The following is a 27,050-nucleotide window of genomic DNA, read 5'->3' as shown; positions in this document are numbered from 1 at the left end:
GAAGCTGGACATAATAATGTGACTCGACCGTATACTAGTTTTTAATCTATGGCGGTATCTCTGTTCCATTAGTGGTACAAGCAGCGAGCCGGCTAACAGGTAGAAATAAAAATTCCCCAAAACTGAGCTAATGCCGAAGAGATGACAGGCTTCTCTCGCAGAGCGTCGGTTCCAGGGTTACGTGCTGTAATTAATCCCTCAGACAGACTGTGCAGGGAGAGAGCTTCCGTTTGGCCTCGGTGGGCTGAATTTACAGGGAAAGATAATGTTAGTCTGCTGCAATGAAAATGAATTTATTAGGAGTGGGAGGTGCTGGGATATTTTATTATTTGCTCATGCCAGACCTGAAACAAACTCCCCTACCTTGTGCTGTTATTTTCAGGATGAGAGCGATGTTTGTGCCCACACGGGCTGCATGTGATAAAGGCCCCAAGGGACACACTTTCTTTCTTTCCATGTGGAACAGCCATCTGTAACTCTCCCCCCCCCCCCCCCCCCACACAGGCATTCACACTGATATTTTTTCACCTGTAGTAACACTTTCACAAAGCCAGGAAACTTAATGGAATGAAACCTGAAAAAAGTAAGAGATTCTGAGGTGTTGTATGGAAGGGAGAATTATTTTAGTTTCACTTAAAAGGACTGTAACCTCTTAATTGTGCCTAGTGCAGGGGCATGCCAGAAATGGTTTTATGTTATTTCTCAGTTCTGATTATCAGCAAATTTGTCGGGATGTGCCTTCTACCACATTGCCTGCCTGCTTTTCAATATATTGTCATACGTGCCAACGATTGTAAGGCAGACTGAAGAATGGTTCCGGTGGACGAGGTGTGTGTGTGTGTGGCATAATTGTGGCCCTGTCCTCTGCAATGGTTTCCCACAATTCCCTGCCTGTATTATGTTGCTGGAGGCGGGACCTCAGTGACGCAGTTCATAGCGAAATGCGTTTTCGAACCCGCACACCTCTCCAGAGAAGTGGAGGGATATGGCAAGGTTGCCTAGTCTTCTGGAAATTCTGAGGAGAGAGTGGGCAAGTGTGTAGACGGTCCATTTTGGACCTGCCATAAGCAACCTCCAGTGATGCCAGTAGGCCTACTTCATATTTATCTACTTTTTGGACCTAACCTCTGGGAGATCCCAGGTCGTAGATCCAAAGAACAAGTGGGCCACTGTGCAGCAAGGGGCAGGCCTTGATGATGTAGTTCGAATTAACATGGCACGTCCACCAACTGTACAGTAATGTTGCGTTTTGCATCATCGAGCAGCTATGATGATGCAGTTTGCAGTGAAACGCGTCATCATTGCCTGAGCCTCCACTAGGGAAATGAGTGGGATGCATGATCGAACCCAGATTACAACAGTAGTGTCTAGAACCTTGACATAGACATTGTGTTCATTTTCCAGTTACTTGTGTTTGTGCTTCTCTTCTAGTTGTGGCGTTCCTTGTGGCTTTTCATCAGAACAAGCAGCTGATCGGGGACCGGGGTTTACTGCCATGCAAGCTGCACCTAGAGAATATCAAACGGTACTTTGGAGGCAAAGTCGGCATGGATGCCATCAGCCACGCGCCCACACTCCTGTGGCTTCTAGACTGGTCTCACGTGGATATTCATTTGGACAACATTGCTCTCGTTGGTCTTGTGATTTCTGGTTACATCATGTTATCGGGATGCGCCAACATGATCCTGATGGCCACTCTCTGGATTCTCTACCACTCGTTAGTCAGCGTGGGACAGATATGGTAAGTTATCAGTAAACCTTGGTGGCTTTTGATTCTGTGTCCTCTTTATGGTTGCTGCAAGTTGCTTTCTCCTCCATCCGGAAAGCAGTGAGTGGACCTCCTGCCAAGACCACGATTTCTTCACACAGAACAAGTCCATTACTCCTTATTGTTCACACAGTTAAGGCGCCAGCAAGGTTGACTCAGGCATGCAAATCAACCTGACCAGTATGCTCATCAGTCTAGTTAGCAATGTTCAGGGGTCTATTCATGGAGAAGTGAGCCAGTGGAGAAGTTGTCCTTGGCAACCAATCAGCACTGAAGTAACATTTATAGTTTGCATACTATACAGTTGTACGTAGCAGTTGATTGGTTGCCATGGGCAACTTCTCCACTGGCTCACATCTCCACACTTTTCACTGCTACATGAATAGACCCCTTATAGGCCCTACACACATGCCGATTTTTTGAAAGATATGAACGATCTCGTTCATAAATGAACGAGAACTCGTTCATATCTTTCAGTGTGGAGGCTCCAGCGATGAACGATTCGCGGCCCCGCGCTCGTTCATCGCTGGTCCCCCGTCGGCTGTGCATGCAGGCCAATATGGACGATCTCGTCCATATTTGCCTGCACGTCTATGGAGCCGGGTGACGGGGGGAGTGAAGAAACTTCACTCCCCCCGTCACTGCCCCCCCGCCGCCGGGTCGCCCGTCGGCCGTATCGGCCGTCGGGCACCTCGGCGGCACATCGCCATATGTGTAGGGCCCATTAGTCTTTCACTGATGTCCCACCCGCTTAACTCCCAACACCATAGGCCAAAAAGTTTGGCTCAGTTTATCATGTTAACATGCTGAAAGTTGTCATGCTATCCTTTTTCTGTCTGTATCTACTTAATTTAAGCCCACTGTAGCCATTTCTCAGGAAGATCGGATATATATCTGTTCACTAACCAAAGACTTCAGTGATGCCCTGTGAGTATCCGTTCTCTAGGGGCCACCCCCGTTGCATCTTACCCATTCAGTCAAAATGTTGGTTCAACACAACAATATGGCTGCTGCCGTGGTTTGTAGGTAACTGCAGTGTTCTGAAGAGTCTTCAGACCAACTATTGGACCTTACTGTATCTCAAAGCATTTGTATTAGAGTGCAAAACAATACACCTGAAATTACAGAATTCCATAGACTGAACCATACATTCTACTTTTTTGAGTTCCACGTATAACAAATGTCATTTTGGGGTTAGTTCTCCTTTATTCACTTTTAATGTTAATGTTATTTCCTCCTAGAAAGTATGGGGCGGTGCCAGAAAGTCATTTTCAGTTTCTTGTGCACATGACCTAAAGTTGCCAACTTTTTAAATAGATATTAAATAGACCCTTTCAAATGAAGTGTAATAGAATAAAACACTTCCCAAATCCTGGTTCACTACTAGCTGATGAAATATAAATCTTTCTTCCTGAGCCAGTCTAACAAATGGGAAATTCTCATGTCTGTAATCCGGTCATTCTGTTTGTGATTCCACGCGCACCAACGTACAGATGTGTGCTCATAAACGATTGCTGCATTGCGCCAAACAGCCCCTCTCAGCGCGCCAGTCTTGTGCAATTCTACTAGTGTCGGCTGTCTTTTTTTTTTTGCCCCAAAAATGTGTTGATATGCGACACTTGTACATCTGTGTGTTAACGAGCCTGAATCTGCACACACTACAATCAGCGTCCGCGTTTATATTCCCCATGGCAAGTTCCCTTGTGCTTCGTATACAGACTGCTGAAAAAGATGCCTTTTGCTAGTAGAGTCGCACGGGTCCTCTGGCGGCATGGCGTACATATTCTAGGTGTATGGGGACACATCTGTACCCTTTGAGTCAGTGGCAGACCTTGCATCCTGGAAGGTGTATTTCCACAATAGCTCAGGCAAGAACAGCAGGGGGGACTTGTTGACGCTCAGTGTTGCATTCAGAACTTTCAGTTCATCTGTCCCGCTAGTCGTCCAGCACTTGAGGTCCCACTGAATCGCTTGATACTTTGGGTGCAGCAAGTGGTACTTAGGGTGCGCCAATGGTGCAGTAATTTTAATGTAGGGGAATAGATCATGTATTGTGCTAAATTTGAGTCCTGCACAGCTGAGGTCTGCAGACCTTCACAGTTGCTCCCCCCTGCAGGATCCCTTTACTTCCTCTGGATCCCACACTTCAGAATCTACTATTACTGCTGCAGAGGCCAGCTGAGGTCCGCAGGTATAGCCAGCTTGCACTCTGCAGCACCTCTCTGCCAGTTCCCAACCTGTGCCTGTGCCCGGGCATATTGTGACATGCATCAAACAGGAAATTACATTCTTTTCTTCTTCTTTTTTCTTAGCTGGAAACCCAATTGAAATCTTCTCATTGCTGGGGCTCACTGGTGCATGATTGCGCCTTTCATTACACACTCTCAACGGGTCACCGGTGAGGAGAGCACATTATTATTGTTCATACACTGTAACAGACTGCTCCGTGATGGGCTGTATTATCAGGATATCCCAGCACAGAGAGCCCTCCTTTCTTATGTAAGAATAGCACCACTCCCCTTGCAGAGAACTTAGCCGACCCGCACCTCCCTAGTCCCACTTGCTTCCAAACCAGGTTTCATATTGTTATTACTTCTACCAGTGCACGCCCGGCCGCTCCCAGGTGGGACACGTCTCAGTGCCCTTCTCTCATTTTCTGTAGCTTTGAGGATACATCATCAGGGTCAGCTGCAGTGTCGTACTGGGTTATTTATCAAAGTAGAAATGTGCAGGAATGAATTGCTGCAAGTTAGACAATGGGACCGGTGGCTACGGATAACTTTGAGCTTTGTTAGGGACTTATCCCCATAATATTATATCTGACTGTTACAAAAGAGGGAGCACACAGAAAATTGGGAAATTCTGGCTCACCCCAAGTGAGAACGACTCCATCCTCATAGCATCCGAATGAATGATAAAAGCACAGTCATTGGCCAAGGGCTGCAAACCAGTGCTGATGGCCTCTGAGTTCTATTGCTAAAAGAGGAAAAAGTTTCAGAGAGAACGTAATAAGTGAATTTAACCCATGTCGTACATCGCAGTGGTACATGGAGGTGGATGATGCATCTGAAAGCCAGACCACACTTCAGAGAGCTGATGAAGCCTGACCCTACATTAAAGAGTGAGGCGGGAGTATTCTGAATGCTCGTCACTACAGCTCTTCATTGTTTTGAGAGCAGGGATTGGTTGCTGCGGTATCCATCCAATCGGTGGCCTTGACACAAATGTGGGGCTCTTATATGAATGATGGCAGCGGTCCTGGAGACTGGGCACGCAAGCATTTCCTACTGTATCATTTAGGGTCAGCGTGGAGGTCATCCTTAACTGTAACCTTGGGACATTGGTTCTAAGTGAGGCAGTATGGAAAAACGTATTCACAGATCCACCTCAATATCATGTGCAGTCGTACAATAAGCGTCTGTTACTGCGTCCAGATGACGCATGGCCGCTGTTCTCTTCCTTTACTGGCTTCCAATTAGAGGGTGCCTTCACCAGCGACAGACCCTGGAATGTCCTAAAGCGCAGTTGCAAAGCACTATGGTATTTCCCTCTGTCCTGTGGCTTGGCTGCCGTACAGGACAACCTGCATTTATACATCGCATTACTTGTCCCTGGTCTCCTGCCAAACACAGCGGCATGATAAGGAATATCCGCTTAATTAGATAGTAGGACACGTGTGCACCGGCAGTGAAGTATCTCGCATGAATGGGAGCTGCCTTATTACGCTCCTGGGCGATAATCACAACATAGAAAGCATCAGCAGTATACAGATTGTTATTCAATATCAATCGCTGCTGTTTTCCGCAGGCATGCTTCGAAATGATCTCCGCAATGGGAGTACTTTCATTACTGGATTGAATATTGTTTCGTTCCACAAAAGAGCTGCCACTGCTACATAGAGAGAGATATATGTGTGTAATATAATATAAAATGCATCCACAATTACCGAGTACGCACATATCTAACACAGAAAAGAGACTGAAGACACGGGGTCACGTACTGGATTAATTGCCAGCTTCTACCCCCTTTTATGTGTCACTTCTCCTTGGCCCGGCACACAGAGCCGCCTTTGTTTTATCCTTGTTTTGCACAGACTGGAGATAGAAAACAAAAGGGGAAGCAGATTATTTCTGAGGCTTTTAAAGTCAATGTACAGGGCTCATAGGGGGCCATCCTTCCTGTAAAGGAAGACGCTTTGGGGAAACTTCCTGTGTCACTGGAGGGAGAAGGGGATCATTTTCAAAGCTAGAATCAACCCCCCCTCCTTCACCACCTTCCTTCCCTGACAGCCGGTGATCCAGTGCCAGCTCCGTTACTTTAGCAGCCAAAGGGTGCGTTCTTAACTCGACAACCTCATGAGTCCCGATTAAAGGAAATCTATATTGGAGCAAGAAGCAAATAATCTCCAACATTTCCATAGTAACAGTCCTTTCCAACGCTTCCAGATTTCAGGGTCTGCCATGTGCCTTACAAACTGGAGTTTATTAACCACATTCCCTGCCCACTTACCATTGTTCCAGGTTCCATCTGTACAGTCTGAAAAAAAAACCCAACATGGTTCCCAATAAAGATCTACGGGAACGTTATCACGCTTGTACACCTCATCAGGAGCTAACCGTGATGACTGCTGAGTCTGACTCCTGCACGCAGGAGCACGCCTGGCATTCAGGAAGGGAATATACAGTAGTCTTAGGCATAGGACTCCCCTGTGCCCCTGACAGTCTCCAATTATGTCATTGAAAGCTGTAACTTGCAGTACTTATCTTGTTATAGTATTAGTGTTCCTATTATTGTGCCCCACTTTACAGAATTGGAGTGCCCACCATATACAGTGCGCTATAAGGGGAATTACAGCCTACACTGAGTGGGAACATCTGCGATTCACTGAGGAGTGAAGGGAAAAATGTGCAGTTACAGATCTTAAATATACTGTACCTCGATTAATGTTTTTCACTTTTATTGGGCGGTTTCCAGTTTCAGCACTCTTCTGCTTATATAGAAGAGTCTCTCCTGGCCCCTCGCTTGACTACAGCTTATTCTCCAGGACGGTCGCTCCTTCCCTGACGTTCTTCGGGCAACACTCTCCAAAAGGACATTGGAGTGGATTAGCCACATATCGGTTAGACCAGGGGTGGCCAACCAGTCAGAAGCAAAGAGCCCAAAAATAGTTGCAGTAAAGTTGAAGAGCCGATATCATGCGTGCGACGCAGCCACACGCAAAAATGGGGTGTGGCCTAACTGGCACAAGGCCAAGCTCCCATTTTTGTGCACCCACCTTCACTCTGTGCCTCTCAGTCTGCTCCCCCTTCACTCTGAGCCTCTCAGCCTGCTTCCCCTTCACTCTGTGCCTCTCAGCCTGCTTCCCCTTCACTCTGTGTCTCTCAGCCTGCTCCCCATTCACTCTGTGCCACTCAGCCTGCTCCCCCTTCACTCTGTGCCTCTCAGCCTGCTCCCCCTTCACTCTGTCTTTCAGCCTGCTCCCCCTTCACTCTGTCTTTCAGCCTGCTCCCCATTCACTCTGTGCCTCCCAGCCTGCTGCCCATTCACTCTGTGCCTCCCAGCCTGCTGCCCATTCACTCTGTGCCTCCCAGCCTGCTCCCCCTTCACTCTGAGCCTCTCAGCCTGCTCCCCCTTCACTCTGAGCCTCTCAGCCTGCTCCCCCTTCACTCTGAGCCTCTCAGCCTGCTCCCCATTCACTCTGAGCCTCTATCTGCCCCCTTTAATTCTGTGCCTCTCAGCCTGTCCACTTTAACTCTGTCTCTCAGCCTGCTCCCCCTTCACTCTGTGCCACTCAGCCTGCTCCCCCTTCACTCTGTACCACTCACCTGCTCCCCCTTCACTATGTGCCTCTCAGCCTGCTCCCCCTTCACTCTGTGCCTCTCAGCCTGCTCCCCCTTCACTCTGTGTCTCTCAGCCTGCTCCCCCTTCACTCTCTGCCACTCAGCCTGCTCCCCCTTCACTCTCTGCCACTCAGCCTGCTCCCCCTTCACTTTCTGCCTCTCAGCCTTCTCCCCTTCACTCTGTGCCTCTCGGCCTGCTCCCCTTCACTCTGTGCCTCTCGGCCTGCTCCCCTTCACTCTGTGCCTCTCGGCCTGCTCCCCTTCACTCTGTGCCTCTCGGCCTGCTCCCCCTTCACTCTGTCTTTCAGCCTGCTCCCCATTCACTCTGTGCCACTCAGCCTACTCCCCATTCACTCTGTGCCACTCAGCCTGCTCCCCATTCACTCTGTGCCTCTCAGCCTGCTCCCCCTTCACTCTGAGCCTCTCAGCCTGCTCCCCATTCACTCTGAGCCTCTATCTGCCCCCTTTAATTCTGTGCCTCTCAGCCTGTCCACTTTAACTTTGTCTCTCAGCCTGCTCCCCCTTCACTCTGTGCCACTCAGCCTGCTCCCCCTTCACTCTGTGCCACTCAGCCTGCTCCCCCTTCACTCTGTGCCTCTCAGCCTGCTCCCTCTTCACTCTGTGTCTCTCAGCTCCTTCACTCTGTGTCTCTCAGCCTGCTCCCCCTTCACTCTGTGTCTCTCAGCCTGCTCCCCTTTTACTCTCTGCCACTCAGCCTGATCCCCCTTCACTCTGTGCCTCTCAGCCTGCTCCCCTTCACTCTGTCTTTCAGCCTGCTCCCCCTTCACTCTGTGCCTCTCAGCCTGCTCCCCCTTCACTCTGTGCCTCTCAGCCGGCTCCCCATTCACTCTGAGCCTCTATCTGCCCCCTTTAATTCTGTGCCTCTCAGCCTGTCCACTTTAACTCTTTGTCTCTCAGCCTGCTCCCCCTTCACTCTGTGCCACTCAGCCTGCTCCCCCTTCACTCTGTGCCACTCAGCCTGCTCCCCCTTCACTCTGTGTCTCTCAGCCTGCTCCCCCTTCACTCTGTGTCTCTCAGCCTGCTCCCCATTCACTCTCTGCCACTCCATAAATGGTGGCAAACTGCTCTAATCAAGCTGGTAACAATCCTCAGGTGCTGCGGGAGGGGGTTACTCTAGATAAGAAAAACAAAGGGTATTTTTCCCACGCACTCTGCTGGCTGTTAGTAAGAAGAACTATATACTATGTAATAATAGAAAATGTAGAGCTCTTTCGTTACATATGTTTTGCAAAAGATATGATAAGCCTCCAGGCCACTTCACGGCTGCTCTATTACTGGAGGTCCCTAACTAAGCATAAGTCCAGGGCTTGGACCCCACAAAGTCGGCTCAGGCCCGACCACCCTAGGGCAGCACACCATTGAAATACTTAAGTGTTAATATGTGTTAAGAAAGAAGCAGAAGCTATGGGTTAGAAAGTGCTACAGAAATAAGGGTGTTAATAAAATACTCAAGAGTAATATTAGTGAAAAATAGAAGTGTTACATAAGTGCTAAATAAATAATATGGCGTGCTGCCCCAAGGCATCCCAGTCACACCAGACCTGAGGGGTACCACTCCCCACTCAGCCTGCTCCCCCTTCACTTTGTGCCTCTCAGCCTGCTCCCCCTTCACTCTGTGCCTCTCAGCCTGCTCCCCCTTCACTCTGTGCCTCTCAGCCTGCTCCCCCTTCACTCTGTGCCTCTCAGCCTGCTCCCCCTTCACTCTGTGCCTCTCAGCCTGCTCCCCCTTCACTCTGTGCCTCTCAGCCTGCTCCCCCTTCACTCTGAGCCTCTCAGCCTGCTCCCCCTTCACTCTGTGCCTCTCAGCCTGCTCCACATTCACTCTGTGCCTCTCAGCCTGCTCCCCCTTCACTCTGAGCCTCTCAGCCTGCTCCCCCTTCACTCTGAGCCTCTCAGCCTGCTCCCCATTCACTCTGAGCCCTTCAGCCTGCTCCCCCTTCACTCTTTGCCTTTCTGCCTGCTCCCCCTTCACTCTGTGCCTTTCTGCCTGCTCCCCCTTCACTCTGTTCCTTTCTGCCTGCTCCCCCTTCACTCTGTGCCTTTCTGCCTGCTCCCCCTTCACTCTGTGCCTTTCTGCCTGCTCCCCCTTCACTCTGTGCCTTTCTGCCTGCTCCCCCTTCACTCTGTGCCTCTCTGTCTGCTCCCCCTTCACTCTGTTCCTTTCTGCCTGCTCCCCCTTCTCTCTGTGCCTCTCAGCCTGCTCCCCCTTCTCTCTGTGCCTCTCAGCCTGCTCCCCCTTCACTCTGTGCCTCTCAGCCTGCTCCCCCTTCACTCTGTGCCTTTCTGCCTGCTCCCCCTTCACTCTGTGCCTCTTTGCCTGCACCCCCTTCACTGTTACTTTCTGCCTGCTCCCCCAATCACTCTGTTCCTTTCTGCCTGCACCCCCTTCACTCTGTGACTCTCTGCCTGCTCCCCCTTCACTCTGTTCCTTTCTGCCTGCTCCCCCTTCACTCTGTTCCTTTCTGCCTGCTCCCCCTTCACTCTGTGCCTCTCTGCCTGCTCCCCCTTCACTCTGTTCCTTTCTGCCTGCTCCCCTTCACTCTGTTCCTTTCTGCCTGCTGCCCCTTCACTCTGTTCCTTTCTGCCTGCTCCCCTTCACTCTGTTCCTTTCTGCCTGCTGTCCCTTCTCTCTGTGCCTCTCAGCCTGCTCCCCATTCACTCTGTGCCTCTCAGCCTGCTCCCCATTCACTCTGTGCCTCTCAGCCTGCTCCCCATTCACTCTGTGCCACTCAGCCTGCTCCCCCTTCACTCTGTGCCTCTCAGCCTGCTACCCCTTCACTCTGTGCCTCTCAGCCTGCTCCCCCTTCACTCTGTGCCTCTCAGCCTGCTCCCCCTTCACTCTGAGCCTCTCAGCCTGCTCCCCATTCACTCTGAGCCTCTATCTGCCCCCTTTAATTCTGTGCCTCGCAGCCTGTCCACTTTAACTCTTTGTCTCTCAGCCTGCTCCCCCTTCACTCTGTGCCACTCAGCCTGCTCCCCCTTCACTCTGTGCCACTCAGCCTGCTCCCCTTTTACTCTCTGCCACTCAGCCTGATCCCCCTTCACTCTGTGCCTCTCAGCCTGCTCCCCTTCACTCTGTCTTTCAGCCTGCTCCCCCTTCACTCTGTGCCTCTCAGCCTGCTCCCCCTTCACTCTGTGCCTCTCAGCCTGCTCCCCCTTCACTCTGTCTCTCTCAGCCTGCTCCCCCTTCACTCTGAGCCTCTCAGCCTGCTCCCCCTTCACTCTGTGCCTCTCAGCCTGCTCCCCCTTCACTCTGTGCCTCTCAGCCTGCTCCCCCTTCACTCTGTGCCTCTCAGCCTGCTCCCCCTTCACTCTGTGCCTCTCAGCCTGCTCCCCCTTCACTCTGTGCCTCTCAGCCTGCTCCCCCTTCACTCTGAGCCTCTCAGCCTGCTCCCCATTCACTCTGAGCCCCTCAGCCTGCTCCCCATTCACTCTGAGACCCTCAGCCTGCTCCCCATTCACTCTGAGCCCCTCAGCCTGCTCCCCATTCACTCTGTGCCTTTCTGCCTGCTCCCCCTTCACTCTGTGCCTCTCTGCCTGCTCCACCTTTTCCCTGTGTCTCTCTGCTGCTCCCCCTTCTCTTTGTGCCTCTCTGCCTGCTCCCCCTTCTCTCTGTGCCTCTCAGCCTGCTCCCCCTTCTCTCTGTGCCTCTCAGCCTGCTCCCCCTTCACTCTGTGCCTCTCAGCCTGCTCCCCCTTCACTCTGAGCCTCTCAGCCTGCTCCCCATTCACTCTGAGCCTCTATCTGCCCCCTTTAATTCTGTGCCTCTCAGCCTGTCCACTTTAACTCTTTGTCTCTCAGCCTGCTCCCCCTTCACTCTGTGCCACTCAGCCTGCTCCCCCTTCACTCTGAGCCTCTCAGCCTGCTCCCCCTTCACTCTGTGTCTCTCAGCCTGCTCCCCCTTAACTCTCTGCTACTCAGCCTGCTTCCCCTTCACTCTCTGCCACTCAGCCTGCTCCCCCTTCACTCACTGCCACTCAGCCTGCTCCCCCTTCACTCTCTGCCTCTCAGCCTGCTCCCTTTTCACTCTGTGCCTCTCAGCCTGCTCCCCCTTCACTCTGAGCCTCTCAGCCTGCTCCCCCTTCACTCTGAGCCCCTCAGCCTGCTCCCCATTCACTCTGAGCCCCTCAGCCTGCTCCCCCTTCACTCTGTGTCTCTCAGCCTGCTCCCCCTTCACTCTGAGCCCCTCAGCCTGCTCCCCCTTCACTCTGAGCCCCTCAGCCTGCTCCCCCTTCACTCTGAGCCCCTCAGCCTGCTCCCCCTTCACTCTGAGCCCCTCAGCCTGCTCCCCCTTCACTCTGAGCCCCTCAGCCTGCTCCCCCTTCACTCTGTGCCTTTCTGCCTGCTCCCCCTTCACTCTGTGCCTCTCTGCCTGCTCCCCCTTCACTCTGTGCCTCTCTGGCTGCTCCACCTTTTCCTTGTGTCTCTCTGCTGCTCCCCCTTCTCTTTGTGCCTCTCTGCCTGCTCCCCATTCACTCTGTGTCTGTGTCTCTCAGCATCCTTCCCCACTCTCCCCCCTCACTGGTAGCTAGCCACCTCACCTGTATGGGCTATTTCCCACTAATCGCAGCACTAGCAGGAGGTCAGACTGGTCAGGTAGCGTGGCTGTGCTGAAATACCGGCATCGCGCTCCCGCCTCCTCTCCTGTCCCTGCAGCCCTGCGGTAAAGGCGGATCTGGGTGCAGACTGTCAGGAGTGGCGGGCGACGGGAGCTGCATGCGGCTCGAGAGCCACGGGTTGGCCCCTGCCGAGGTAGACAATGGGGTTCAGCTGCTGAGTGACCTGACTTCCTTTATAAGCTGCTTATAATGTAAATTGTAGTTGAAATTTAGTGGATGGTTCACATTATTTAGTATTCTGGGCACTTTAATACATCAGATTCAGTATAACACCCCCTCCCCCACTCCACAAAGGGAACAAGCTGAATTAGAAAACACTGCTTGACATTCAGGTCCCTTGATCTGAAAGCCAGTTTCCACAGTGAAACCACTGGCCAGTGGCCACTTGCAGAGATAACCAAATCAGGCACCAGTTCCTTATGGTGCCCTGGAGAAATGGGCTGGGGATCTTGGCAATGCATAGTGTATCATGGGATAATTCATCTACTTCATTTTTCTTCCTTTTTTTTCTTTTTTTTTAATACCTTGTGGAGTTTAGAATTTATTAATCTGTCGTTAGCACCCTCACCTGTCTGTGTGACATGATTTGTACATAACTGGGGAAAGAGTCTAGTGCAACATAAAGGGACAACCCCATGGCCTAATTCAGACCTGATCGCAGCAGCAAAATTGTTCTCTAATGGCAAAACCATGTGCACTGCAGGTGGGGCAGATATAACATGTGCAGAGAGAGTTAGATTTGGGTGGGTTATATTGTTTCTGTGCAGGGTAAATACTGGCTGCTTTTTTTTTTTTTACACTGCTATTTAGATTTCAGTTTAAACACACCCCACCCAAACCTAACTCTCTCTGAACATTACATCTGCCCCACCTGCACTGCACATGGTTTTGCCCACTAGATAACAATTCTGCTGCTGCGATCAGGTCTGAATTAGGCCCCATGTTGCAATGGAAGCAGTTTAAATACTAGACATGGAAAATATACTCGTATGAACATTCCTAGTAGGGTGGTATACATTCCTTGTATGTTGTATAATGGTGTCCTTGATCTCCCAAATCTTCTTATCCAACCGAAGTTTCAAAGAGGGACTCCCAATTTCATTGCCTTACTCACTTAAAAAGGAGAGATGTAAGCATTGAAAGATATCTTTACATATACTTTCACACTTAGAAATGTGTACCACACTCGCGGATCAGAATAATGGTAGAACTCCTATCTGGATTTCTTTTACCACCGTCCGAGATGGTTTCTCCCATAAGCTTCAAATTAGCACAATACTAAACCTCAGAAAATCCAAGTCATCCAATAGAAAGGTATACGCCAGTTCATATGGTCGTAGATAAAAAGGTTTATTAATCACAAAAACCCCCATAGTTGAGGTAAGTAGACACCAAAAGATTAACAATAAAAAATACATTAAAAAAATCAGGAAACAGAAAAAAAAATCCAACAAATGACCATGGAAGAGTTAGTCCGGACCCCCAAACAGGTAAAGTGGTGGAAACTCTTACATTACAAAAATCTTAAAACTTTAACGTTACAATACTAAAATTGTAATGTTAAAGTTTTAAGATTTTTGTAATGTATTGGAAGGATTAACATAATGTTTATTAATTGTATTTTTACAAAATTAGGATGTTATCAAGATTCCATTATAACTACAGGGCTCTGTTTGACTACACTTCCGGGTCGGTTGAACACATGGTGCTTGACACGCAAGCGTCACCTTCGGGGGGTGCACTAACCGGGTCCGTGGAACGCAGCGGCGACGCTGTAAGAGTTTCTGGTAAGTGATTTGACGCGTATGTGTCACTTCTTAGGGGAGCGCCGGCCGGGACTGTAGAACTGCTGCAACGGAACGCATGCGGCGCTGCTGGAATATCTTTGGCTGGCGGCTGTAGGCCACCAATAGTTCCACTTATATTGGGGGCAAGCTGGCGTTTATGCTCATTGTATGCTGCAGATTAAAAACTACATTTAGAAATGTAGTTTGTTCCCCTGAAGTATCTAGTCACACACAAAAATGGACACACTTCCGGCTTCCGCTCCGGAAACACATTTCCTATATCGTGTTTCAATTGAGATAAATACAGCAAAGTCCATTATTATTATTCATGTAATTAAGGATAAAATATATCTATTTTATAATTTTCTGTTTTATGATTTTGCTTACTATTTTGTACAGTATTTACAACTTTGGAATGTATACAATGAATATCAATTCACGATGTCACTTCCTGTAGTTTTTGATTGGTCATATCCCATTTAAATAGCAGGGGCTTTCGCAGTGCCCACATGTCTTGACAAAGGTTCCTGAGAGCCGAAACGCGTTGACAGACTGGGCACTGTGACATTGGATTTTATGATCAACAACCTAAGGTAATACTCCACCACTTCCGGACTAACCCTTCCATGGTCATTTGTTGACTATTTTCTCTGGTTCCTGATTTTTTTAATTTTTAAAGTATTTTTTTATTGTTAATCTTTTGGTGTCTACTTACCTCAACTATGGGGTTTTTTGTGATCAATAAACCTTTTTATCTACGACTATATGAACTGGCGTATACCTTTCTATTGGATGACTTGGATTTTCTGAGGTTTATTATTGTGCCAATTTGAAGCTTATGGGAGGTGGTAAAAGAAATCCAGATAGGAGTTCTACCATTATTCTGATCCGCGAGTGTGGTACACATTTCTGTGTGTGAAAGTATATGTAAAGATACCTTTCAATGCTTACATCTCTCCTTTTTAAGTGAGTAAGGCAATGAAATTGGGAGTCCCTCTTTGAAACTTCGGTTGGATAAGAAGAAGAATTGAGAGATCAAGGACACTATTATACAACATACAAGGAATGTATACCACCCTATTATATTAGGAGCGCTCATACGAGTATATTTTCCATATCTTTTTTGCTACATTATTTGTTTCGAATTGGGTGTGGTGACACCCTTTTGGAAAACTTCTTGTTAGAGCCGCTTATTTTGAGCACATCTCTGGTATTCCATCATTTGTTATATATTGTAAATACTAGACATGTGCAGGTTCAAATTGACTCTGTTCGTAACGCCAAAATTAACGCGAGTTAAGATTTATTTGGATTTTTCTTATTTGGTATCCAAAACATGTGACATCTGAGAGCCAATAAGAACCCGCACATCTTATTAAATACTGGCTGCTTTTACATGTAGCTTTATTTTTACCCTGCAATTTAGACTGAGCTAGGACATGCCCCTCCCAAATATATATCTCTTTGCACATTTTATATCTGCCCCTCCCGCAGTGAAACGTGGTTTTGCCATAGTGCAAAGTAACTCCTTTCTTACTGCTTTGCCTTCAATTTTGAATCGACCCCAAAATGTATTAGACTTACAGGGCTTATAAACTTATTTTTTAGAGCATATTTTACTGAACTTTTATATAGTCAAGATGTTCTTGTTAATTGTAAGTAGGCACTGGAGGAAGCCGTCCTGGCACAGTATTGGGTATGTGGCAGTCTGTGTTTTTACTCAGTCGGCTCCTAGAACCAGGTGCTAGACCTGACAAAACCATGTTTTTCGTTTTAAAGTTGTTTTTGTGCTCTTGTTATGTTTGAGTCTTCACAGAAGTGCATCCGTACCTGAAAAATTATTACAGTAGGTACCGGCGCCCAAGTCTGCTGTGCCCAATAACAGTATATGCTTATTAGACTCTTGTTCGGATAATTGCACTCAAATAAATGTATCTTTAGACTTTTTACATTTCCTGGTGATGGGGGTAGTGACGCAGACTTTAAAGAGGCAAGCCAGTCTCTGCTAAAAGCATATTCTTGTTCTTTTTTGTAAAATAACCCAGGGAAGGCAGCAGCACAGTATTAATAGAGTAAAAGAATAACATTGGCTTATTTTATAACCTTCTAGCTCCAATATTGTGGTTCTCTTCCAAACTGCTGCCCGACCTTCTGCTGCCAAAAGACACTTGTATAACTTGCTGGACCACAGCTTGTCTGGTTGCTCCACAGTGTATCCTGGGGAGTGAAGCCGCTTTCTCTGCTCCACCTGTCCCCTACAAGCGAGAGGATGAGATACTGTACAGTACCTCTGACATTTGCTGACCTACAGATGTGTCCTAATACATCTTTGCTGCAGTCACACAAAAGAGCCCCTCTCGGCACGCCAGGTCGTGTTTTGCCGAAAATGCGTCTTATTCGCAATGCAATGCGGCTAGCATGCACGAGGAGACTGTTCTGATTAATGTGATATGATACGTGTACAGTACAGTATATCTGTGTGTGACTGAGTTTCTGAATCTGTACGCGGAGTGCTACAATGTAGCAGCCGCAGCTTTTTTTTCCCCAAATACAAGTTCTATTCTGCTTGATTTACAGACTCGCACACAATATACAAGTGTCATATATCAAATTAATCAGGACAGTCGCCTTGTGTGTCCTAGCAGCATTGCGGTGCGAATATGACATATTTTTGGCAAAAAAGACTACCAACGTTAGTGGAGGTGCACGGGATTTGTCGGCTCAGTCAAGCCAGGCATCTCGAACTGCGTGACATATTGAGGCGCAAGGTATACGAGGACGCATCTGTGTACCCCAACACTAAGCGCATGCTGGCTTCGGCACTCCACTGAAGAGAATCTAGCATAGACCATTTTAAAGCAAACTTAACCAGACAATCTCTACTGCTGGCATGTATAGCCGGAGTAGTGGGCCTTATTCAGCTTCAATTGCAAAATCGCAGATCGGCCATTATCGTCAGTATGCGCTGCAGATGCATTGCGCATGTGCGGCCCGCCATCTATGATTCTGCGGTCATCGCATCTTGCCGGGATGCGATTGCAGGTTGATTGACAGGCTGCGGGCGTTCATGGGCGTGCACATGGTTTTTATGGGGAGTGGCCGGAAAAACCCAGGCGTGTCATGGCTGTTTTTGGGCCGTGCAGCTGACGACAGCTGCGATTGCGGCGACTTAAAGCATGGTGCCCGGTGCGAACTCATCGGTGGTCGGCTTATGTGCAGGGTGGCTTTTTGAACTTGCTGGGCGGCTCTCGCTATGCGTTTCTATGCAGTAGCACTTCTGCTACAATCGCAGAACTGCAGCTTAAGCTGAATGAGGTCCAATGTTAGGACTCGGAGTGTGGTCTTGGTAATGTACTGACGATTGGGAATTTCAGCACCAAAGCTTGGACTCATTTTTACCCAACTATAGCGATGCCAAAATGATAGTGTCGCTAATAACAGGTCATAACCACAGCAGAGAATTGTAATCATTTTTTTTATGTTTTTTTTTTTTTTTTTTAAACTTATGCGTCATAACAGGTTATGTAATTGGCAAATACAATACATATGAAACATAGCTTAATAGAAAGTGATATGTAGTACATACAAGACGACTATCATTTGCCAGGCTCAAAGAAATATAGCAGGTGACATACTGTATAACCGTTATTGGGGGAAAAACATTAGGAGAGACTGATGATTATACAAATCAGCAGCATAAACAGATGCAGCGCTTCCCACAACCTGAATCTCTTGTTTTCCGAACCGGAGAGAAAGGACTGGTGCTACAGCCGCAGCCCACGTCCTAGAGATTAACTATACATTTTATTCTATAACATAGAATACTAAAGAAGAGAGAAAGGTACAAAAGGCAGAAATAATTACTTAAGTATAAGAGGGGGCGATGTAAGCAAGATCTCCTATTATTTATTTATTAGCAGTTTCTTATATAGCGCAACATATTCCGTTGCACTTTACAATTAGAACAACAGTTATAGAACAAAACTGGGCAAAGATAGACAGACATAGAGGTAGGAAGGCCCTGCTCGCAAGCTTACAATCTATAGGGAAATAGGCATTGATACACAAGGATAGATGCTACCTGTTACATAATGGTCCACCAGATTGCTAGGTTCTTAGCAATGTTGGAAGACAAAATATGTGAGGTTATGTGGACTGTACAGAGAGGATGTAACTAGATAGGGACACATTGAAGGTTTTGTGTACTGTACAGAGGGGATGTAATTAGATAGAGAAGCACTGAAGGTTATGTGGGTGAGTCTGGAATTTGATAGGCTTGCCTGAAGAGATGAGTTTTCAGGGAACGTTTAAAGGTTTGGAGACTAGAGGATAGTCTTATTGTGCGTGGGAGGGCATTCCGCAGAGTGGGTGAAGCCCAGGTAAAGTAATTTTGAGTGAGGACAGGTATATAATGAGTATATACCTAGCAAAATATATTGTTACATCAACGGGGGCTTGTTGGAGGGCAACGAGAAAGTTGAACTTAAGGTCCACTATATCAGACAGAAGCGCATCTCTGTGAAACGCCAACATTTAGAGGCCTGGAAACAAATATATTATATTCTATGAGAGTACTGGGTAGGGAGATAACACCGCATATAAGTATCAGTACATATACAGCTTCATAACCATAGCAATGTAATAATACATGTGCGGATAGATAATAAAATGGAAGCTGCTCCACCCATCAGAAGTCCAATTTACATTTTTGAAATCTAGATGCCGAATGTTACCGTTGATTATGGTATTGTGGTTCGTTTTGGGAGCTGCCCTTACAGTCTCTGGCCTAGATGTCGTCTTAAAGGGTCGCGGGACTAAAAATAAAATTCTGATCAAATGTGAGTAGCCCGTGTTAGCCAGCACAGATGTGTCCACACACCTATACTTTTTGCGCTGCAGGCCACGAGATGCTTGGCGCATCTTAGACTCGCAGCCATGTAGCCATTGCTATACTTTTGTACCTTTTTCCTGATTCGCATTGTAGCCGCACACAGAGGGGCTTGTGGGGCCTCATTATTCAGATCCAGACGGTGGTGCTGCTTAAAGGGGCACAGACTTACCCTATGCTGGGCATACACCCACATGTCAAAGAAATTGACCGTCGATTTGCGTTTTCTTGCACATCTATGATCAAGTCGGAATTGGGCCCATAATGCTCTAGGCACTTTGGGTTAGTGGTTAGGTCGCACAGGAATTAGTATGAAGTCACTGATTAAGCATAGTGATGCGATGTCTGGAGCATCTCCCTCCTATTGATCCTTTGACTTTTCAACCTGGTTAGTGTCTGAGTTGCACACAGCAGCTGTATGAAATGCAAGTTCCAGTATCCAAGGTACCTGGGCATTCTACTTTTGTTGCATTAGTGATACGAATTAGATGAATGTTCTGTGAACGGCGGGAGGCTAAGTCTCAGATTCCCTGGCACAGGAAATGGGGCTATTGGCGCGATTTGAGGATAGGTGCATTAGGACAATGGGCCTGATTCAGATCTGGTTGGAGTTGCTGTCACTTCCTTGGAAGCCGCAGTGATAGCGCTGTATGGTGATGCAGCAGGCGGCGTCTATTACAAGCAGACATCTCCTGCTGCAGTATCGATCCGACCTACATCCCAGGACGCTCCATCAGATCTCACTCACCATCGAGCGGCTTACAGCACCCATGGTGCCACGCAAGGCGCCCGTTGCATAGTCCAGGAAATATCAGTCCTATGATGGAGATCCCTGACCTCTTCCCTCCCTCTAAACACACCTCAGTTTTCACACGCTGCCCCCCATGGACGTTCCTGTGTGTGTTCGGTTTACCAAAGAGTACACTGGAATATGATTTAGACCAGTGGTTCTCAAACTCAGTCCTCAGGACCCCACACGGTTCACGTTTTCCAAGTACCCAGCAGATGCACTGTGTATCACCAACTGCCACATTTTTTTAAATCTACAGGTGTCCTGAGGACCGAGTTTGAGAACCTGTGATTTAGACATTTGAGGAAATAAAGAGCTTGAGTACTGATCAAGATGAGAGCATTTTCCAGAGTAAGGTAAATTCCATACAATTGGTGGCGGGAAATCTCCAGAGTAGATCTAGAAGATGTCACGGGATGAGTAGTAGGTACCTGGAATGAACTCCTAGCAGAGGTAGCTGGAAAGCATTAGTAAACGAATATAAGCATGAATGGGGTAAACACCGGTCTGTCCTGAGCATAGGTCTATCTTGGCCAACTGGTCCTTTTCTGCTGCCAAAATTCCCTGTTTCTATCTCCCAGGGCCAGCTAGCCAGGGAAGGAAACCATACCCCCTTCCCCCCTTTCCTTTTATAGAGTGCGAATTAAATACAATCTCTCTGTGGGAATATTTTTCCACACCATCCACTCAGGGGTTAAGCCGGCTCTTGTAATTGCAGAAATGAGTGTCCCAGATCTCCAGAATTCCACAACCACAATAAAGTGAATCCAGAAACCAGACAAGTTTCATTTACTACCATTCTGACTGTGCTTTCCTCCCCCCCTTCCTCTCCCTAAAACCACGGTCAGGTCTGCCCAGCCTGGGCAGCAACGGGAAACAGCTGTCTGAGATTGATGCTGCCTGTACCACACGCATTTAGGAGCTGCAAGGCTCTGTGATTGCATTTTGGAACTGAAGTGCTGTCTGATACGGACATTAGGTGCAAAGTTCACAGACTAGTCTGGGACATGCAATGTATAGAATTCAGATAATTTTTTTTTTTTTTTTTTTAGCATTCAGCTCATTCTCAGTATTACAGTGTATCCGGAAAGTATTCACAGCGCTTCACTTTTTCCACATGTTGTTATGTTATAGCCTTATTCCAAAATGGAATAAATTAATTTTCCCTCAAAATTCTACACACAATACCCCATAATGACAATGTGAAATATTTTTTTTGCGATTTTTCCAAATTTATTAAAAATAAAAAACTAAGAAATCACATGTACATAAGTATTCACAGCCTTTGCCATGAAGCTCAAAATTGAGCTCTGGTGCATCCTGTTTCCACTGATCATCCTTGAGATGTTCCTACAGCTTAATTGGAGTCCACTTGTGGTAAATTAAGTTAATTGGACATGATTTACAAAGGCACACACCTGTCTATATAAGGTCCCACACTTGACAGTGCATATCTGAGCACAAACCAAGCATGAAGTCAAAGGAATTGTCTGTAGACCTTCGAGACAGGATTGTCTGGAGTTTGCCGAAATGCACCTGAGGGACTCTCAGTCCATGAGAAACAAAATTCTCTAGTCTGATGACCCAAAGATTGAACTCTTTGGCGTGAATACCAGACGTCATGTTTGGAGGAAACCAGGCACCGCTCATCACCAGGCCAATACCATCCCTACAGTGAAGCATGGTGGTGGCAGCATCATGCTATGGGGATGTTTTTCAGCGGCAGGAACTGGGAGACTAGTCATGATAGAGGGAAAGATGAATGCAGCAATGTACAGAGACATCCTGGATGAAAACCTGGTCCAGAGCGCTCTTGACCTCAGACTGGGGTAACGGTTCATCTTTCAGCAGGACAATGACCCTAAGCACACAGCCAAGGTTTCTCTTACGTCCTAGAGCAGGGGTGGGGAACCTTTGGCCCTACAGCTGTTGTTGAACTACACATACCAGAATGCTTTGCTATAGTTTTGCTATTTGGCCATGCTAAAACTGTTGCAGGGCATGCTGGGATGTGTAGTTCAACAACAGCTGGAGGGCCAAAGGTTCCCCATCCTTGTCCTAGAGGATACTGGGGTTCCATATAGTACCATGGGGTATAGACGGGTCCACTAGGAGCCATGGGCCCTTTAAGAATTTGATCGTGTGGGCTGGCTCCTCCCTATATGCCCCTCCTACCAGACTCTGTTTACAAAATGTGCCCGGAGGAGCCGGTCATGCGTATGGAAGCTCCTGAAGAGTTTTCAGCATTTATTTTATCTGTTTGTTATTTTCAGGCACGACTGGTTGGCACCAGCCTGCCTGCTTCGTGGGACTTAGGGGAGGAGAACGGCCCAACCTCTTGAAAGGTTAATGGTCCTGTTCCCCGCTGACAGGACACTAGCTCCTGAGGGAACTGTTCGCAAGCCCCACCACGGCGAGCATACATTCCTGCAGCACGCCGCCTCCCCTAACAGAGCCAAAAGAGTAAAGAGTGGTGAGTACTAAGCTGGCGTCCCGGTTAGCGGGTCACCGGCCATTATGGCAGCATGAGGGTACAGAGATGCGCGGCTTCTAACCGGGGCGGAATGCGTCTACAGACTCAGTTCACAACTGCGCCTCAGTACACTGTACACAGTACCCACACTGGCAAACACAGTCTTAAAACGTATCTCACTCCATTTTAAGTACTAGATTACCTCAGCCAGTATAAAAAAGCAGGAAGACCGCGCACCATTAAAGGAGCGGGGCTTCACTATAAGTGGATCCAGCAGCTCACCAGCACCATTTTCCCTCTGCAGTGGACACAGACGCTGACTGACAGGGACGCGCAGCTCCACCGGAGTGACTCCAGATTACCTCAGTGGTACCAGGGTGTCATAGCAGGGGGGGCGCTTACAGTGTACTAAGTCCCCAATCTGGGTACTTAGTTTGCGACCCGGCTAAGCTTGGCATTAGCGATAAGGGCGCTGTTTGCTGGCTCCACTATACCTCTGTGTCTCCCTAGAAGGGTTAAGTGTGCTTTTAACCTTTCCTGTGTGTGTGTACTGTCACATTTAAAATATGTTAGGCAAAGAGTGTATTTCTTGTACAGCAGAGTGTTCCTCTTCCCCAGGGAGATCACTAATATGTACTCAGTGTAGTGCACCCTCCCAGGCTAGCGGGGCTGAACCAGCATGGCTGAATTCCATTAAAGGAAGGATTTCCAATATTTCTAATAAATTCTCCTGCAATGAGAAAGAGACGCAATACTTAAGACAGTCTGTGGATGAGTTTATGAACAAAGACTCAGTCCCCAAACCAGCGTCTCAGACTCCTACCATTTGTCCGTAAAAACTTACTCTGGCCCATATCCTGCAGTCTGACTCTGACGCTGAGGGGTCAGACATGGAGGAGGGGGAGGTGGATACAGAAGGGGGGAATGCTGCTCTGTCACCGGGAATAGAAGCTCTTATAGAAGCTATCGGAGACGTTCTGCAAATTCCTGATAAGGTGACAGAGGAGGATGAGGAATCTTATTTTAATGTAAAAAAGAAATCCTCAGTCACTTTTCCTGTGTCAAAGGAATTGAATACCCTGTTTGAAGAACCATGGATTATAGGAAATTTCAAATCCCTAAAAGGTTACTCTCATCTTTTCCTTTTCCTCCTGAGGATAGGAAAAGATGGGAACAGCAACCGATAGTGGATGCATCAGTGTCCAGGCTGTCACGCAAAATAGTATTGCCTGTCCCTGGTGCAGCCTCCCTAAAAGACATGGCTGATCGTAAAATTGAGACTACACTCAAATCCTCGTACACAGCTGCTGGGGTGGCCCAGAGACCCACTATTGCATGTGCGTGGATCACAAAAGCCATTGCTAAATGGTCAGGTAACCTAACTGAGGGGTTAGATTCCTTACCTAGGGGGGAGATTATTTTACTCCTGCAATATATACAGGACTCTGCGAACTTTATGGTGGAAGCCATAAATGAGATAGGCTTGCTTAATGCACGCACCACTGCTATGGCAGAGTCAGCACGCAAGGGCTTGTGGTTACGCCAGTGGACTGCTGATGCAGACTCCAGGAAAGGCGTTTTGGGTCTACCATTCACAGGAGAGGTCTTATTTAGAGATGAAGTAGACAAAGGGATCTCCAAAGCTACTGTGGGTAAGTCTACATAGCTTCCTTCCGCAGCCCACCCAGCCCGGAAAGCTTACTCAGCTTCAAGTTTACAGTCCTTTCGGACGGCCAAGTTTAAGGGCAAATCCAGAGGTGCTTCTACAGCCACCAGAGGCGCAAGAGGTAAACCACGCAAACCAGCAACTGCCGGTTCTCAGGAACAGAGCTCAGGCTCTGCTTCCTCAAAGCCTTCAGCATGACGGTGGACTGCGATGCCTGGAAGACTGGCAGGTGGGAGCCCGACTAAAATTCTTCAGTCACATCTGGACAAGTTCGTGCCAGGATCCCTGGGTCATAAATCTTATTTCCCAGGGCTACAGACTGGAGTTCCAAGAGCTCCCACCTCACAGATTCTTCAAATCAGGCTTACCAGTTTCACAAGAGGCAAGTATAACTTTACAGGACTCCATTCAAAAAGTGGTACAGACTCAGGTCATTGTTCCAGTTCCACCTCCTCTGCAAAACAAGGATACTATTTCAACTTGTTTGTAGTACCGAAACTGGACGGTTCGGTAAGGCCTATTCTGAACCTCAAGTCGTTGAACCTGTACTTACGAGTGTTCAAATTCAAGATGGAGTCTCTGAGAGTGGTGATCTCAGGTTTAGAGGAATGGGAATTCCTAGTGTCTTTGGATATCAAGGACACGTACCTTCACATTCCGATCTGGCCGCCTCATCAGGCTTATCTACGGTTTGCACTGCAGGACTGTCACTACCAGTTCCAGGACCTGCCATTTGGTCTCTCCACGGCACCGAGGGTGTTCACCAAAGTGATGGCAGAGATGATGTTTTTACTCCGCAAACAGGGAGTGAACATAATTCCGTACCTGGACGATCTTATGATAAAGGCGCCGTCCAGGGAGAGGTTGCTGGACAGCATTGGTCTCTCAAACAGACTTCTCCAGGTTCATGGGTGGATTCTGAACCTTCCAAAATCTCACCTAGAGCCAACACTGAGGCTTCCATTCCTGTGAATGATACTGGACACGGAGTCGCAGAATGTGTTCCTTCCGTTGGAAAAGGCATTAGTAATCCAGTCGATGGTTCGTGATGTCCTGAAGCCATCCCGGATATTGGTGCATCTATGCATTCGTCTTCTGGAAAAAATGGTGGCCTCTTACGAGGCGCTTCAATACGAAAGGTTTCACGCAAGACCCTTCCAGCTCGATCTGTTGGACAAATGGTCTGGATCGCATCTTCACATGCACCAGAGAATCTGTCTGTCGCCAAAAGCCAGGATCTCCATTCTCTGGTGGCTACAGACTTCTCACCTCGTCGAGGGTCGGAGGTTCGGAATTCCGAATTGGATTCTGTTAACCACAGACGCAAGCCTCAGAGGTTGGGGAGCAGTCACCCAGGGGGTGCAGTTTCAAGGAAGATGGTCAAGTCAGGAAGTCATCCTTCCAATCAACATTCTGGAACTCTGGCCATATGCAACGCTCTTCTGCAGCCCTCATATCTTCTTCAAGATCGTGCCATTCAGGTCCAGTCGGACAATGTGACGGCAGTAACGTACATAAACTAACAGGGCGGAACGAAAAGCAGAGCAGCAATGTCAGAGATGTCAAGAATTCTCCTCTGGTCAGAAAAACACGCTGTGGCGTTGTCAGCGGGTTTCATTCCGGGAGTAGACAACTGGGGAGCAGACTTCCTCAGCAGACACAACCTGCACCCGGGGGAGTGGGGCCTTCACCCCGAAGTGTTCAGGTGCTTGACACGTCGATGGGGATATCCACAAATCGACATGATGGCCTCTCATCTCAACAAGAAGCTCAAGCGGTATTGTTCCAGGTCGAGAGACCCACAGGCAGTGGCGGTAGACGCTCTGACGACTCCATGGGTCTATCAGATGGTGTGCGTGTTTCCTCCACTTCCTCTGATCCCAAGGATTCTAAAAAGAATAAAAAGCTAAAAGGTTCAAGCAACACTCATTGCTTCTGACTGGCCAAGAAGGGCCTGGTACGCGGACCTTCTGGAGATGCTCCTCGAAGATCCTTGGCCTCTACCTCTTCACGAGGATCTTCTGCAACAGGGCCCGTTCGTCTATGAAGACTTACCGCGACTACGTTTGACGGCATGCAGGAGAGGGATCCCTGACTTGGTTATCCCGACTATGGGGGTCATTCCGAGTTGATCGCTAGCAGAAAATGTTCGCTGTGCAGCGATGATGAAAAAATCGGCACTTCTGCGTATGCGAAGCAATGCGCACGCGCGACGTACTATCACAACAGCCGATGTAGTTTCACACAGGGTCTAGCGAAGCATTTCAGTCACACTGCTGGCCGCAGAGTGATTGACAGGAAGAGGGCATTTCTGGGTGTCAACTGACCGTTTTCAGGGAGTGTTCGAAAAAACGCAGGCGTGCCAGGAAAAACACAGGCGTGGCTGGGCGAACGCAGGGCATGTTCGTGACGTCAAAACAGCAACTGAACAGTCTGAAGTCATCGCAAGCGCTGAGTAGGTCTGAAGCTACTCTGAAACTGCACAAAATTATTTTGTAGCCACTCTGCGATCCTTTCGTTACACTCCCAGAGGGCGACGGCTTAGCGTTTGCACGGCTGCTAAAAACTGCTAGCGAGCAAACAACTCGGAATGACCCCCTATGATCCAAGCCAGGAAGGAGGTAACGTCTAAACATTACCATCGTATTTGGAAGAAATACGTCTCTTGCTGTGACAGCAGAAATTATTCTGCAGTCGAATTTCATCTTGGACGTTTCCTGCTTTTTCTGCAGGCAGGTGTGGATGTAGGCCTCCGTCTGGGCTCCATAAAAGTCCAGATTTCGGCCTTATCCATTTTCTTTCAGAAACAATTGGCTTCTCTCCCTGAGGTCCAGACGTTCTTGAAAGGTGTTCTGCACATCCAACCTCCCTTTGTGCCTCCCACGGCACCTTGGGATCTCAATTTGGTGCTGCAGTTCCTCCAATCGGACTGGTTTGAACCACTACCGGAGGTAGGCATAAAATATGTTACGTGAAAGACTGTCACACTGTTGGCCTTGGCTTCGGCGAGGCGTGTGTCAGAGCCTCGCAAGAGCCTCTATTTAATTTTCCATGAGGACAGCGCTGAACTCAGAACTCGTGAAAAATTAAATAGAAGCTCTGTCTGTGTTTCGCATCAACCAACCTATTGTGGTTACCGACACCTCTGCTACTTCAAAGTCTTTGGATGTTGTGAGGGCTTTGAAGGTGTATGTAAAG

At 48.1% G+C, this 27,050-nt stretch overlaps 1 protein-coding gene across 1 annotated transcript in view; it reads left to right on the top strand.

Moving 5' to 3' along the window:
* Positions 1 to 27,050, top strand: part of LMF1 (lipase maturation factor 1) — a 578,735-nt gene that overhangs the window by 32,577 nt on the left and 519,108 nt on the right. The window contains exon 2 of the mRNA XM_063934869.1: positions 1,432 to 1,741. Coding sequence (XP_063790939.1) covers positions 1,432 to 1,741 — 310 coding nt within the window. The remainder of the gene's footprint in view (positions 1 to 1,431; positions 1,742 to 27,050) is intronic.

The sequence above is a fragment of the Pseudophryne corroboree genome, chromosome 7 (assembly GCF_028390025.1).
Source record: "Pseudophryne corroboree isolate aPseCor3 chromosome 7, aPseCor3.hap2, whole genome shotgun sequence".
Classification (NCBI taxonomy): Eukaryota; Metazoa; Chordata; class Amphibia; order Anura; family Myobatrachidae; genus Pseudophryne; species Pseudophryne corroboree.
The sequence above is the reverse complement of the archived record's forward strand: the minus strand, read 5'-3'. Positions and strand labels throughout refer to the sequence as shown.